This window comes from Esox lucius, chromosome 25 (assembly GCF_011004845.1).
Source record: "Esox lucius isolate fEsoLuc1 chromosome 25, fEsoLuc1.pri, whole genome shotgun sequence".
Classification (NCBI taxonomy): Eukaryota; Metazoa; Chordata; class Actinopteri; order Esociformes; family Esocidae; genus Esox; species Esox lucius.
Genome location: NC_047593.1, coordinates 20,711,632 through 20,727,609, shown reverse-complemented (window position 1 = coordinate 20,727,609; position 15,978 = coordinate 20,711,632). Strand labels below are relative to the sequence as shown.

General features: G+C 41.1%; 2 protein-coding genes across 6 annotated transcripts in view; one reads left to right on the top strand and one right to left on the bottom strand.

Moving 5' to 3' along the window:
* Positions 1–4,551, bottom strand: part of zcchc7 (zinc finger, CCHC domain containing 7) — a 50,303-nt gene extending 45,752 nt beyond the window's left edge. The window contains exons 1-2 of one of the 2 annotated variants that reach the window (XM_029118341.2): positions 4,529–4,551; positions 60–442 (exon numbers count right to left, since the gene is read on the bottom strand). In XM_029118341.2, the coding sequence (XP_028974174.2) occupies positions 60–442; positions 4,529–4,536 (391 nt within the window). In that variant the 5' untranslated portion in view covers positions 4,537–4,551. Of the gene's footprint in view, positions 1–59; positions 443–3,032; positions 3,149–4,528 lie in introns of those variants that run through there. The other variant, XM_029118342.2, reaches the window with a different exon arrangement.
* Positions 4,552–10,919: 6,368 nt separating this feature from the next.
* The window catches only part of pax5 (paired box 5), a 49,790-nt gene continuing 44,731 nt past the window's right edge, over positions 10,920–15,978 (top strand). For all 4 annotated transcript variants that reach the window (XM_029118354.2, XM_013140564.4, XM_029118353.2 and 1 more), the window contains exon 1: positions 10,920–11,258. In XM_029118354.2, the coding sequence (XP_028974187.1) occupies positions 11,213–11,258 (46 nt within the window). In that variant the 5' untranslated portion in view covers positions 10,920–11,212. The remainder of the gene's footprint in view (positions 11,259–15,978) is intronic.

Here is a 15,978-nt window from a genome sequence, read left to right as displayed (position 1 = left end):
CATTCAGTTGGCTTTTTTGTCTGACTTTTTTACTTGTCAAGCCATTGGTTGACACTCACCTTTGGAGACGTCTCTCTGCTGTTTCACATTCAGTTGGCTTTTTTGTCTGACTTTTTTACTTGTCAACTTTTTCTGCTCTGTGTCCCCCACCAGGTGTTGCCGTAGATCCTTGCCACTGAGATCATGTGACAGGGTTAAGTGCTGTTCGGCCTTGCTCTTCTGCAGCTCCTCCTCCTCAATTCCACCCTTCTCTCTGCAGGTCTCTTCCCCCAGCCCCTGGCCCTCCTCCACCCCATCTCCTGGATTGGAGGAGTAATGGAGCTGGCTGTAGAGCCTGAATTCTAATTCGCTGTCGTCAACCTCTGACCCGCCTGACTCCTCCCCCTCTCCATACAGCTCATCTTCCAGCGCCAGTCTCTCCTCATATCCCCCAAACATCACCCTGCAGAGAGAGAACCACAATCACATTTCACTAACTTATTCTGACCCGGGACCAGGTGTGTGCCATTAAAGATGATGTAGAACAGAAAACTAACAGACCCCAGACAGTGTAAGGAAGGAAAGTTGAATGCCCCAGGTATATACCATCAACACCAAAGTCATTTACAGGTTTTGGATTATTGCTGCCAAAATGCCACCTTAACTCACAAAAAGTAGTGTTGTTTCACCACAATATTTCAGAATGTTCATGAAACTTATTGTGAGGTATTGCACTGTATGCTCATTGTTCAGTTTGTTTATCCACTTGCGAAATGTCAAGAATGAGATACATAGAGACAGGAGTACACTGGTGTCATCATAAATTTTCTAGTTTTATTTACCATATGAACTGAAAAAACAAGGTATGAACCAGTCAACTAAATGCCCTCATAACAATACAACAAAATATATAAAATAAATACATTTATGAAAAAAATAACAGGGTCACAAATCAAACTCAGTTAACAATCCAGTCTGGGAATTTATTCAAGCATTCCACTTTGGGCAGGATGTGTAATGTTTTTTGTGTGTGTCTTTAAGTGAAACCACCCTCATATCCCACCTAGCCCTGAAATTCCAAGTTTAAAAGCAAATGGTTTTGATGACATGGAGCACATATCTGCACATACATGAGAGCATATCGTTTTCTGGAAGCCATAAGGTCCCACACTGGGCCATGTCAATCATCTACTGTTGATCCCAAACCGGACTCGCAGTGACAGTAGCTGGATGGGACTCGCAGTGACAGTAGCTGGATGGGACTCGCAGTGACAGTAGCTGGATGGGACTCGCAGTGACAGTAGCTGGATGGGACTCGCAGTGACAGTAGCTGGATGGGACTCGCAGTGACAGTAGCTGGATGGGACTCGCAGTGACAGTAGCTGGATGGGACTCGCAGTGACAGTAGCTGGATGGGACTCGCAGTGACAGTAGCTGGATGGGACTCGCAGTGACAGTAGCTGGATGGGACTCGCAGTGACAGTAGCTGGATGGGACTCGCAGTGACAGTAGCTGGATGGGACTCGCAGTGACAGTAGCTGGATGGGACTCGCAGTGACAGTAGCTGGATGGGACTCGCAGTGACAGTAGCTGGATGGGACTCGCAGTGACAGTAGCTGGATGGGACTCGCAGTGACATGCTGATGTTGACGGGGAGGCTGTCGTCTTTGTACTACAGTGCCAGTGACAGCTTGCTGAACTCGTCCCTGTAAGCTGAGTCAGTGTTTTTTGTTATCAGGCCTACAACCACGATGTCGTCAGCAAACCAGGTGAAATCGCAGGTGAACAGAGGGCTGAGGACACAACCCTGGGGGGCCCCGGTGTTAACAGCCAATGAGACTGAGGTGTTATTGACAATCCTCACAGCCTGAGTCCAGACTTAACACTGAGTTTCATGGAAACAATTGATGTATCGATCCTGCTGAATGCTGAACCATAGTTGTCATCAAGCCTTGCACTTTCTTACACTGTCACTCATATAGGCTCACAGAATGTCCACACACACAGGAGAGACAGAGATGTGGCTCACAGCCTCGGACAGTGCTGCGTGTCAGCCATTACGGCCAGAGATGATTGGCTCCTACAGTGCCATTGGCCTGGAAACGCCACGCTGGCCGCACACGTACCACCACTCAGGGAATGGGGGGGGGCAAAAGGAATGACAACAGAGATGGAGTGGTTGGTGTTACAGTACATGTGATGGCTCTCTGCACTCTGGTGAAACATGATTCTTGCTACTCGACTCGGGCACCAGGCTGTCTATTTAAGGTCTAGTCCGTGTAGCTTGTTACATCCTAATCATTGTTCCAGACCGCTAGCTAGCTACACAGTGAGCTTGCCAATAAAGGCACAGGATGGTACATATTGGCTTTGGCTAACGTCTTGTGTACACACATAAAACGAACTGGACGTCTACAATATATATATTTTAGAGGTTTTGCCTACTCCGTTGAGAATGTCAAACAAATAAAAGGCGAGTTGTTAAGACGACACCATCAGGTTTCAGATAAACGAAACAGACTGTCCCATGGCTACTAAACATTAAGGTATACATGCGCGCAACAAAATCAAGTAGCAGTGATTTTATGTAGTGATGGCGGTGGACATTTGAGGTGTGTTAATCAGCTAGCAATTGATATATCGGCGTAATTCAGGAATGAAACTTATTTATCAACACATGGCTAATTGGCTAACACAACAATGCTAAACACAAACCGAAACTGGAATATTTCAAAGTTGAAGACGTTTTGAACAATGATAGTCTAACGTTACTAGTCTGTAAAATTTGAGTTGTGTCAGTTTGTTGATATTTTAGAAATGACTCTAAATGAAGGGTTTTGTAAGCTGGCTAGATAATATGCTAGCATCGGTTCATGCAAACGTCCACGTGTTTAACATTACCAAGGCTAAGCGGCCGGCGACATGTAAACAAAGCACTCCGTTCTAAGACAACGACGGAAACACACATAACAGGCACATCGCCCGTTATTGTTAATGAAGTAAACGGTAGACACGTGTGGTTTTGTTAGTCTGAACTGAGAAAAATAACTCACCTGCTAAGACAACCTGCAGAATTCACAAGACTACTTCGCTCGTTAAGTTACGTTAGCTTACATACTAGCCACTTCCGGGTTGTAGTGTGGCAAATGAGTTGGCCAACAGTGATCATTTCCCGCGAGGAATTCCTTGTTGGTCTGTTCCCTTCGCGGAGATTCAAATGTAGATATCATATAACATAAAACTTCTGAAAAGTTGTGTTGTGTCTGAAAACATGCAAATTCCTGGCTAAATGTCAAAACTAAGAAGAAAATCATGAAAACAGGTTTTGACTTTTTATTTCATGCACCGTTGTCATAATTGGCATATAAGATTATTTGCTCATATGTGTTTTATTGCCTAGCTATACATCTAGCCCCTAACATTTCTCCATATAGGCTCGTCTGTCATAATAGGCTAGGCTATAACAATTCTGTTTGAATGCCATCTGATTTCTAGTGGTTTCCCAAGCGTGTCAGAGCACAGGCACACTCCGGAAAGGCCATCACAGAGTTGGATTGTTTTCTTAAAAAGGTTAGCCTACCTTTCCCCATATCCCTATCCCTTTCCCCACTTACCTAAACCCCCTCGGTCCCTCGCACTCCTTCCACCCCACACCTGTTTTGTTTTTAGTGAGCAGACCAGGGGACTCTCAATGAGATGCAGGTCCGAAATGCCTCGCTGCTCCAGGTAAATTGTAAATTGCGATGCGGCTGCCTGATTTCCGTCCCCATCTATTGACCGTTATTATTTTAAAGAGGCACAGAAGTATAGAGGTGAGGCGCGCGGAGCTTCGGCTGATCTGCACCAATTCAAACCAGTGGCCTGGTGAAGATGGAGTAGCGCGCGAGTCCCATGAATTCTGTGGGTTTCCGTTATTTCCAATCAGACATTCCAAAGTGTCGGTTCTGGCTGACGAGGATTCTTATTGGAGAGAGAAGGAGTCAAAAGAAGCATATCATTGTCCTCATTTAATGGTGCTTAGTTTGTCTGGTCCAGGTACTATTGTGTTTTGGCTGTGTTCTGTGATCCGTGGGCTCTTGCCTATTCCCAAAAAAATACATTTTCAGCAGAAGCCCTCTGAACTCGCCAGAGGTTTAACAAGAATGTTCTCATTCATGTACAATAAACCCTCATATGGTTTTAAACTATCCAAAAGTTCTGTTTTGGTCAATTGCATGGGCCATAATTTGGTATTATAATTTATATTGACACTATAGACTGTCTGTCTGGTCGGCCTGTCTGTCTGGACGGCCTGTCTATGAAAAGGGCCTGGAACAAGAGAACAAGAAATAACACATTTCACCTTTTCACCACAGGCTGGGTCTATGGGGATTAAATGTGTCAAGTGGAGAAAGAGCCACACACACACACACGCACACACACACAATGCCTGTACAACACTTCTTGTCCCCGGTGGCTAAAACCACATTGATGGAAGACATTTATGTGTGTGTGTGTGTGTGGGAAACCCTTGTATTCTCTTGTCGAATCGTCACAGCAACATGTTTACCTCCACATACAAATATGGCCGTGGCGTCACAAAACGCTTCATGGATAAATAACGCTCCGCTCTTCTCAGTCTGATGGCCGTGGAGCTCCGCCCTTGTTGGGCCAGGCTCTGGAGAGATACAGGCCAGGTTACTGTGGGAAGCACTTAGGGAAATGGATGAATTCATTGATTGAGTGATTAAGTTATAGCTGTAAGGACTCAGACACAGCCTTCATAACAGGCAAAACACTGCAGGGAGACTTCATTTCATACATCTGCATCTATCAATTTTATGTAAATTACTGTGAGGGAAAAAAAAGAATGTTAACTTAATAAAATATAAATATTGTGAATATAAAACTATAAGAGCTGCTTGCTACTAAAACTGAATGGAATGACAGCCGGGTTCTCCTTTAGAAAGAAGAAAAAGTAATTAAAGAACAAAAGATCCACGTAAAGAAGATGGTGTTTATAAGAGGTGCTGTCCTCACTCAGTTCCTAACTCCCTCTTCCTTGCTCTTTTCTTTCTTTCCCTCCTTTCTGCATGCCTGCTCCCTGGTTTAACCCCTTAATGCCCATTAGCCTCCTCCAGATGTTCCTTCCAAATGGCACCAAAGAATGAAAGGATGGGGGAAGGAAAGAAAAGACAGATTAGATGTATCTCTTAAGACACACAAAGCAGGTTTTAAAGGGTTTATAAGAAGGTACTGTAGATTGTGTCATTTCAAATTGTAGCCCTTAAAAGGTTTTTAAAAAGTAGTTTGTAGTTTAAAGGGTTTATTAGGAATATTCAGTGGTTGTATAGGATTTATATGGGGTAGTTGTTGGTTTTGAAAGGTTTATAAGGGGTTGAATCGTTTGGTCCTGAATTATTAGTTCGTACTTGAAAGTCTGTTTATTGTTTACAGGTAGAAACCCTTTGTTTCCACGTAGAACCCTTTCTGTAGAGGGTTCCAAAAGTAACCAAAAAGGGTTCTAGTAAAACAAAAATGTTACCCTAAGGGGACAGACAAGAAAACCCCTTTGTCTGAGACTGAAGCGTTTGTACAGGATAGTGAACTGTATCGTAGAACAGTGTGGGGTTTTAAAGGGGTTGTAGTTGGCAGATAGGTACAATTCTTAGTCTGTTCATTACTCAGTAACAAATCTGGGTTTTCATTCCTTGAGATTATCAATACTTCAACATTATACTCAGCATATGTTTATTTTAGATACTTAAAGGGGCACAAGGAAGTTTCTCACTATTTAATAGACACTTCGGTCATTTAGCAGATGCTCTTATTCACCAATGTACAGAGCAATCAGTTTGTGGCAGCAGGTGGTGCCTTTTTATTGTGAGTTCTACATGGAAAATAGTTCTTAACTGAAACCAAAAATGGGTTCTACCTAGAACAAAAAAAAAAGTGTTCCCCTACAGGGACAGCCAAAGAATCCTTGTGAAAACCAAATTTTCTGACAGTGTAAAAAGTGCAAATGGCTGAGATGCCTTCTCCAAAATCGGTTTTATCTGCCTATAGTTGAGTAATAAGGTAGAAGGCTCAATTGTGTTTGGCCAATATGGCAAATAGTTATATTATTTATTAGCATATACGTTTGTACATCATATTTATGTTCTAAATACATTATCATACTATATTGTATTAATTTAAATAGTGTTTTGTTTTATGAACAACAACTGTGTGTATTTATAAAACATTCACGCTCGGATCTATATTTAGGAGACTATTTTCCTGAATTAGCAAACGTAATCAAATCAATTATGACCTATACATTGTTTATATATTTAGAACAACATATGTATTATCAACCTTTTAAAACATCGCCAGTGCAATGATTTACATTTAAGACTTGCGGCTTGGAGGCAGAGAGCCAGAACAAGAAAGAAACAAAGTATTTTTTCTTCTATTTGTTTTGTTTACCTACTTCTCTAATTGTCCCTTTAGTTCTTCTGTCTCGCGCTCTAATGCGATTCTTTCCGGTTCCGCTCGGTCAGACCGGGGGGTCACGGAAACCAATATCCCTTCTCACCCCAACCGCACCCCACACTAATCACATTCATTAACAGATAAATGAAAAGAAAACAAACAATAATAATAATTAAAATCACCCAAACTAAGGCGATTTTACAGGCTAAAGAGAGAATTAAGTAGCATGATATTTAACAGGTCTGCGTGAAAAAAATTAATAAATAAGAAAAACGATTTATTTGCTGTAGCCTACGCTAGTGTTTGTGATTCAAAGAAAAATGCACTGCCACATTATAGCAGTATCAATCGATAAAAACATTAAGCTATGACGTATAAAGTCGTATATTCAAATATACTCTTTTGTAAATGCAGGTATTAGCACTTCTCCCCGATAGCACTACTTATGTTTAAGGCATTCTGTACGAGAGGATAAGAGATTTGGTGAAATCTCTTTTTTGCATTAAATTAACATATGATGATTTTCCTTTCCATATTGTCATTTTTATCATTTATGACATGGTTTATCGTCCTCTGTTTCGTTGTAAAAATCATACCTCAAGAATAAAGGTACACAAATGTATGCCTATAATAAAAAAATAATAATACATATTTAGTAGCCTAATAATAATTAACACCGCCTAAACTACTATAAACTCTATTGATTAACAAGAATATGGCCAGGATACAGGATATAGCCAAGGACAATTGAGCATACTGAGTTATATTGCTATCCTATGCGTGACCTGCAAAATAAAATAAACATATTTAAATAAATTATTTCCGTTTTCACAAAACAATAATGCCTGGATTCAATATATTTTCAATTGGATGCATGGTTTCTGGTCATGTTGCCTGTTATTTCCATTGGAGTTTCCCCAGCTTTCATTTGCTAAGGCCGAAATGTAAATTATGTTTCTATGACATTTCCAAAATGCTGCATAATCAGGAAGGTAATGCTTGTCTCTTAGGCCTAAGATTGAAGAAGAAACGGAGAGTTGCACGTTAACACACAATGGTGATGTTTCTGTGAGTTGATGTTGTTCTATTTAGGTAAAAAAGTCATAGGACTCCACAAGTGTCCACAAATGCTAAATAAAGCAATGAAGGTTCAGATATTTTGTAACAATGTTAAGGCCTATGTGTGCTTTAGAGGTGTAGCAAATGTAGGAAATCATTATCCACAAGCCTCACTGAGAATACTCATCATCTAGATTTTTATAATCAAAGATATGTTATCACTGATTTAATAAATATGCAATATTAAAACAAAATCGTTATTGAGACACGTGAAGGAGGTGTATTAATATTACGGAAAAACAACGGCTCCAGGTCAAGACCTTTTCTTTCTATACCACTATGAATAAAAAGACAGAACGATACTATTTATGTTGTGTTTTGTTTTCCGACCCGTGGTCCCAGGGCGAAGGGTCAGGGTCGTGGCTTGCAGCGCGAGACGACAAGGCGAGGAAAATGGGTCCGTCTCGCGCTTTGTTCAGCACTCAATTGTCTCGGTGTCGCGCGTGAACTCTGGGACTCGAACGACCGCGACCGGCTCTCTGATGTTGTTTTCCGTTTTTTTCATTGACTGTGAGGTCGTATTACATAAAACACACACTCTCTCTCTCTCTCAAACACACACACCCTCTCTCTCTCTATCTCTCTCTCTCTATCTCTCACACACACCCACACACACACATAATGCTTTCACGACTAAAAAACACAATGTTTTTCAAGAAACATAGGGAAAGGGATCTTTCAATTTAAAGTGAATTGAGAGAATGAGGGAAGATACATCCAGTAAGAGAGAATAGTTATGGCCTTTATATATTAACAAAGGTTATCGGAAAGACAGTTAAATTCAAATAAGTTGATAAACACTGCCCTATTTACATTGCAACATTCAGATATTGTGACGACAGAGTATCACATGCACGTGCAGACTTGGTATAGATGGTTAATGGAACTTCACTTATACCATGGAAATGTCATGGAAACCAGTGAGCAAACGATCATGGCCTACATATAAACTACTGTATTTCACAATAAGTTGAGGTAAAAATCGGAGTATGATGGTGTTATGCATGTCATCTCGAATATACAAAACCTAAATGTCATTGTCACTGCTCCACTGCATCACAGTCAGAAACGACATGGACTACACCCAAGGATTTCTATTTGCCAGCTAATGCTACAATATCAGAATATTGTCCGCAGTGGACCAGATCCTTAATGATCAAATAGGCGGTATTTCTTAAGTTTGACAGTTACGAAAACAAGCACGGCTACAAAGAGCTAAAGAATAGAAGACAGGGATAGTTATAGTGCAGCGCGCATACTATTGAATATGTTACACCAAAAGTAAGCTTGGTAGCAACTGTTGCTGAGTTAGTACTACCTAGCTAAACAACTACCTAATATAATGGGTTATCACAAAGCATCTGCCACCTACCTGATTTCCAAAAAACGTTGTTCTTAATTTGGGGCAGTGTGTTTAAGCTTTGTGGAACAAGGTCAGCATGCCGTTTGTGTAGGACAAAATGTAGCTAGGTAACGTATTTAGCGATTAGTAACTTGTGTCAGTAATGCCACTATCTTCTGTCAGTCTGTTTGTCCATGGGTCTAGAAGTTCTTTGACTTCTGAACCTAAGTCTTTACATCACAGGTCACTCGACTCCCATACACACTTTGGGATGCACAAGGTTGGCCTATTCACCAGCAGTGATCTGCGGTAAATGTGCTACATTACTTCCGAAGGTAGCGTGAATAGGCGGGTTGAAAGAGGAGAGTGAAAAAAGAAGTGAAATTTGCCTCCGCGAGCATAGAGATGGAGAGAAGACTCATCTGTGTCCATGCCTTTATAGCGTTGGTTCTTTAAGATCAAGTCCCACCCAGCTGATAACATAACAATTAAGAATTCACTCAATTGCTAAAACGTGGTGTTTTTTCACAGTCAAGTTCTCTAACCATCTTCAAGCTTACATTTAACTCTTGCTTTTTACCATGTCCCAATGGTCTGACTGATCACGATGGAAGAACGCCCTGTGGTATCACCAGTGTTGAGATAGTGTGTGTATATGTGTGTGTGTGTGTGTGTGTGTGTGTGTGTGTGTGTGTGTGTGTGTGTGTGTGTGTGTGTGTGTGTGTGCGGGGGGGGGGGTATTGCCCATTGCTCTTTCAACAAAAACTCTCTCCTCTATCGTTCTCCACCGCCTCTATCCACGAGGGGAAAAAAACTAAAAATGAACGTTGAATTAGAAATGTCTCGAAGAAGTTCTTCAACCTTTGCTTGTAGTTTAGGGGTTACTGAAGAAACAGTTAATGCTTCAATGTATTTGCTGTGGGGGCGTGACTTAATTGTGCACATGGCTTTAATTTTATTTTTTTATCCACCCGTTAGGGCAATGCACTTCTTGTTCATCTATTGTGTTTTAATGTCAAAACACTGAACCCTAACAGTTTTGTAGCTTCAGGGAATGAGGTCCCCAAGAGTGCAGGGAGGCCCTAAATGTAGAATAATTACCACGTTATAATAATCAAGCATAATATTACATTCAAGTGTATTTAATATAGATACATTTGACAGTAAATGTTGGATATGCGAAGAAACTTAACACAAATAGAACTATCTGAAACAAAATCTCCAATATGATACAAATGCTTATTATTGTAGTTTCAAAATGTTACCCCACCGACCACAAAAAGGTTCCAATGTGAACCTTTACACAGGGGTTCTCAATGTGACCCTTTACACAGGGGTTCTCAATGTGAACCTTTACACAGGGGTTCTCAATGTGAACCTTTTACAGGGGTTCCCAATGTGAACCTTTACACAGGGGTTCTCAATTTGAACTTTTACACAGGGGTTCTCAATTTGTAGAAATTTGGAAAGGTTCTGCCCAGAAACGAAAACGTTCTTCCAGGATCCTACACCCTTTTTAGAGGTGCCCTATTATGAAGAAACCCTTTTCAGCTTGTTTGTATGAAGGACCCAGACCCAGCTGTACCACAAGCCATCATTATTTTGGTGTTACTCAAAGTAGGTGTCTACCATCACAAGGCTCAATGAAACATAATGAAACGTTGTGTTAGCCGTTGGAGGGAGGAGGGAGAGACCCGTGGGGAAACCTATAGGGAGACACAGGAAGAGATACACTAAGAGAGGGAGACAAGAAGGAGAAAGAGAGGAAGACAGAGGTAGAGAACGGAAAAGAGAGTGAGGGGTGGAGGAGAGAAAGTTAGTTTATGCTGTACGTGTGTGGTGAAGGGGTGCTGAAAAGTTTGGTAAAGTGGAAGTCAACGCCAGATGTGCGAGCGTTGCAGGTGCGCGTGTGACCGTGTGTGTGCGCGCGCCCGTGTGTGTAGTAAAGAAGTGCAATGGGGGGGGGGGGGGGGGGGGGCGTAAGGGGGGCATGAGTGCACATTGAGAGCGCGGCTCTTTTGACTCACTCCGTGTGATCATTTCACGCTCCCTCAAAGGCCTTTCCACCTAAAGAGTTTAGTCTCAGATCACTGCGCTGTGTGCTGCGTCGCCGTAGGGAGCGGAAGGAACGCATTATTTCACCCCTTAACAACTCGCAAAAAAGTACTGTTGCGAGAGGGGAAAAAAGAGAGAAAGAAAAAAGTGTGTGAAGAGGGAGAGAGGGGAAAGAGAAGAGCTAAAGAAAAGTTATTGTTCTTCTTTTGTTTTGTTTCTGTATCCATCTCTTCCCCCGCCCAGCTACAAGCGCCAGGGAACAGAATGGAAGTAGCAGCCGTGGGACATGCGTTGAGGCCGGGGAGAGCAGGTAGGTAGGGCCGCTGGCTGGTTCTCAATTTTAGATTTAATAGCCCTCATGCTTTACAGTACGTACTCATTATAAAAATATTACGAGAATAATATTTAGTAAATCTTTTTTGGATTATACGTGTTGTTTGAAAGTTTCAAACAGTGGCATCATATTTTTTATGTGACCTGACTCTTTCGTTCAATACGTGTGGGAACATTTAAGGGGCCTGTCTGTGTGTATGTAGTACATGTTTCAGTTCGACGGCCGAGAGAACTTGATGGCCTTCCAATACATTTAACTGGCCTGACATTATAGGCTATACTTATCGTCTGACTAAAGGCTATTCTTGAATTGAGTATAGGCTGGTTGGTGCAGGCTATCTGTTTAAGATATTGACTCTATACAGACTTAGCTGAAAGGCAGAGAATAATAAGTTATCCTATATTAATATGTGCACTTGGCTATTTAACAGGCCCCATCAAAAAAACGGGGCCTGTTAAAGAGTAGGCTCGACTTAAGACGGCATCTTGGCTTGTGTTCTTGTGACTTAACGTTCTGATTCAAAACAAACCTGGAAGAAGCAAATAAGTCGGTTCCGTTTAACGTACAGTATAATCATTTGTAATATCAACACACGTTGGTATGGCGTTGATGCGGGCGCGCTGTGCAATTTTTTATCATCCACCACCTTCTTGTCAGATTAGGAAGGGTCAGGGGTTGGAGGTCAGGCCTTGACCTGGCACCAATGTACATACACATACACAAACACACACACCTGCACAGAAGCCCCACCGATGAAATCGAAATTACTCTTCAGATGTACCAGTGAGATTGATCTACTGAGGAGGGTAGGGTTTATAAATAACAGTTGTCATTAAAGCTCTGTTCAGGTAGAATGTAATCAACTTTTTGTTACGTCTATGTCAAGATATACATGTTTATGTCCAAATCCCAACATAATTAATATAGGCTAATAGCTAAATAGACTACATGAATATTCGTCATATTTTTGTGTAGGTCAATGAATTAAGAAAAATGCCAAGAAAAGCTTTTCGTTGTCATTTCGTTGCTTGATTCATTTTTATTAAAAAACTGTTTGGGAAAAATAGAAAGTTCTACTGCGTATCTGCCATCGGATGTTTTAGCTAAAAAATCTAAACAATATTCTAAAAGAAAATGATATTGGTCCAAGACCTTTTAGCATAATGTTGTTGTTGTTTTTTTTAGCATGTTTGTTACATTTAATAGAAACACGATCCTTCAATGTAGGCTACATGAATGCAACATGCTGAAACTGATCAAAGTTTCTTGTTTTTTAATTTAAACTAATTATTTGGAGGAAGAAAGCAGCTCGAACATTGAACGGTAATCATTCAGTGCTTTCTCCAGACTCCATCCAGCATTGATCATTTTAGAACCACAAAGCACCAAATCGAATCTTTCGAACCCCTTCCTCTAGAGCAAGCTAGGCCTAAAGGGTAGGCTTTATGAAGCAGTCGTCTCCCTCGTTCGTTCTCCACGTAATTTAATATATTTGTAGGATATTCCTAAAACCAGCAGGGTGGTTCGTCAGTTGTTTTAATACAGCAAAAAAGCAGGGTATCGAACCTCACGCGGCACCCAGTGGCTAGCACATCATTCCATACCGGAAACCCGCTGAGGCGAGATTGATAAAACGTCGTTTGTCATTTGCAAGATGTAGGCATCCAAATGGTGATCATCATTATGACGACATGTGGGAGGATGTCCTCCGTTGTAACATAACCAAGGAAGCTATCAGGCGTGGTTAGTCCTGTCACGGAATAAGACGTGTGATGTTATTAGGGCTAGGGTACAACATTTTAAATGTACGTTTTAGACATTAAGCAGACGCTGTTATCTAGAGAGATGCCTACTTGCTTGCTGCCCATTGTACGTGTTCGTACTTTATCGTACACCAGGCCCATTAAAACGACAGGCATATTAATGCATCTGTCACTCTCGTTCCATCAATGCATCACGCGTACTACGTGTCACCGGTATAAACCAATTAACAGTACTGTCAGTAACCAATAATATATATTATTTATTCCATTTAGTTCACAAGAGTTTATTTAATTTGACTAAATCGAATGCCTCTCTCCTCTTTTGAGTTGTGATTTAACAAGAGTTGTGATTCAAATGATAATATCGTATTTGATTATATGAAACAGGTCTATATATGGCAATATATTTTCTGTAGGCATAACAATTCGTGAGAAAATTCTGGGAATGTACATGACCCATTTCCTCTTTTTGTGGGCTTCAGGACATCTCAGTGTTACAGAGAGGCCACAATATTTTTCTGTCTGTCTGCGTGTGTGTGTGTGTGTGTGTGTGTATGTGTCTTTGTGTGTGAGTAAATACCCACCTTAAAACACGTAAGGGTTAAACTACCTCCTTAGAAGGCCCGTGTGTGTGTTTGTGTGTGAGTAAATACCAACCTTAAACACGTAAGTGTTAAACTACATCCTTTTGTGTGTGTGTGTGTGTGTTTGTGTGCATATATACTGTATATATACTGGAGGCGCGCGCCTCCAGGTCTTGTATGCCCTTACACGACATCCTCTAAACACGCATACGTGCGCTGGGTACAAAGGGGTTCTTTGGAGAGGGAGGGCGAAGGAGAAGGGAAGATAAGTCGATTTCCTCGGGTAATATGTAGGTCTTTAGTATCCGTGGCCGGGCCGGTTCTCTACACCTCTCATGGGGCCAGTCCCCCGGGTTGGTGAGCGTCCATTCTGGTCTCCAAGGGTCTGAGTTCGGTCTTTTTTATTAGGTCCTGTCTGTGCGCAAAGGTCCCTGTCGGTCAGTCAGTCACACAAACACACACCCAAAACTATGCACGCGCGTGCAGGCTCACTCTCTGTGATTGACAGGACCCCCTGGTAACGCTCTGTGCGCACGGGCGTGTGATGGTGCGCGTTCCCGGGGGCCGTCTCTGACCCGTGAAATATTTTATAGAATTGTTTACCGCGCGCATGCAGTCTATTGAAAGAAGACACGTGGGTCGGGTACTCTGTTACTCACGTTCTATCCTTAGATGGCTCGAGCTTTATCCCTTATTTACCGTGAGTAAATGAGGAAAGAGAGGAATTGCGTTTTTTGTTTAAATACAGCCTTAACATGAACAAACCAGAAGACAAAATACACTAATGTTTGTTTTTGTACCTATAAAACGTGATCCACAAAATATGACTGGTAACAGCCCGTACGTGTAGCCTGTCGGAATTAAAGTATGAAGTCCAAAACTACAATTTACGTCAATAACGGGTCTATTTCACAATTTGATTGACAGAATGATATTCTTCAGGGAAGACTCACTGATGGATCTTGACCTGAGGTCACAACGAAAGGTCACACGCTGTCTCAAATGGTTTCCTATTCTTTAGACCCCACCTATATTTCTATGGCCTAACGTAATGCACAGCAGGGGAATGAGGCGTGTTTAGCACGCCGGCATAGAATCTTCAATTGCATCTTACCAAGCAATATATTTCTCTGTAAGCATACGTCTGGGTGAGTGTACTCATAATGAATTACTAACTTAAATATTTCGAGGGCTGAAAGGTTTTTTTCAAGTGAAAAATAGATGACCCATGGTTTTGATCCCCAAGTCTTTAACTTTATAGTTAGAGACATACACTTTTTTATTAGTTGTTTTTTTCGCCATATTCTTTTGATTAACGAATGTAAACTCAAAAAAGAGAGATATGTTGGTTTTTTTTCTCATTATGTTGACAGGCACGCGGGCGTGTAATAAAGAAGCGCGTGGAGTTAACATGCGCTATTAATTTTTCATTGCTTTTTCGTTCGGTGACTCACGCACCCAAAAACCGAAGAGAGAGAGAACTTAGTGAAAATAAAATAAAAGGAAATCAAGGTATAGAGGGATGGGTGGATGGATACAACTCAAACCAAACAACAAGTCTTCCGGGAACTTGCCGAGTCCAAATGATCACGTCCCAACAACATTTTCACTAAGAGCTTTTTAAAGAAGAACCCCCCTTCTTTTCTTTTCCTCCTCTCCATCCCACTATCCCCCGTTCTGACTAGGGTAGAGGTAATGAATTATGGTAATAGGTCACAATGCCTGGGATTAAACTCGCCGTGTAGTGATGGAAACTAGTCTTTTCCCAAATATCCCCAGCCTAAAGCAACAATAATTTGTATACATGATTGGCTGTGTTTGGAGTTATTTTAATTGCTTATGTATTTAATTTGCTAATCGGAGGAGGAAAAGACGCGGATAAGGAACGGCAATTTAGTTTGTTTATTTATTTATTTTTAGGGGGAAATCTGTGAAAGCTTGTAGACTTGGTGAAGGGAATGACAAAACAGATAAGAATTAAAAAACATCAGAAAATAATATAATTTTAGATGTGATTTCTTCAAGCTTCTGGGTCTAAACATGGGAACTTTTAAAGGCATTTTCAAAGGCCTGATACAAGTGAACAGACCAGTGTGAAAATAAAACAGTAATATTGTTATTTTATAGGAAATCCTGATGTAACTGGTTGTAAAATCTTAAATTATAAGTGGTAATAATCAAGTTGCAATAAAATATTTCATTACCATGTGTAAATTAGGTAATGTCCTAGGTCTAGGGGTAGTATTCGATAGTGCGTGGATTTCGACTTCCATGTCAATTATACACCAATTCATTTCAATTCAAGACATTGGTTCGTTCAACCAATTTTGCTCAACGTCCAAATAAAAA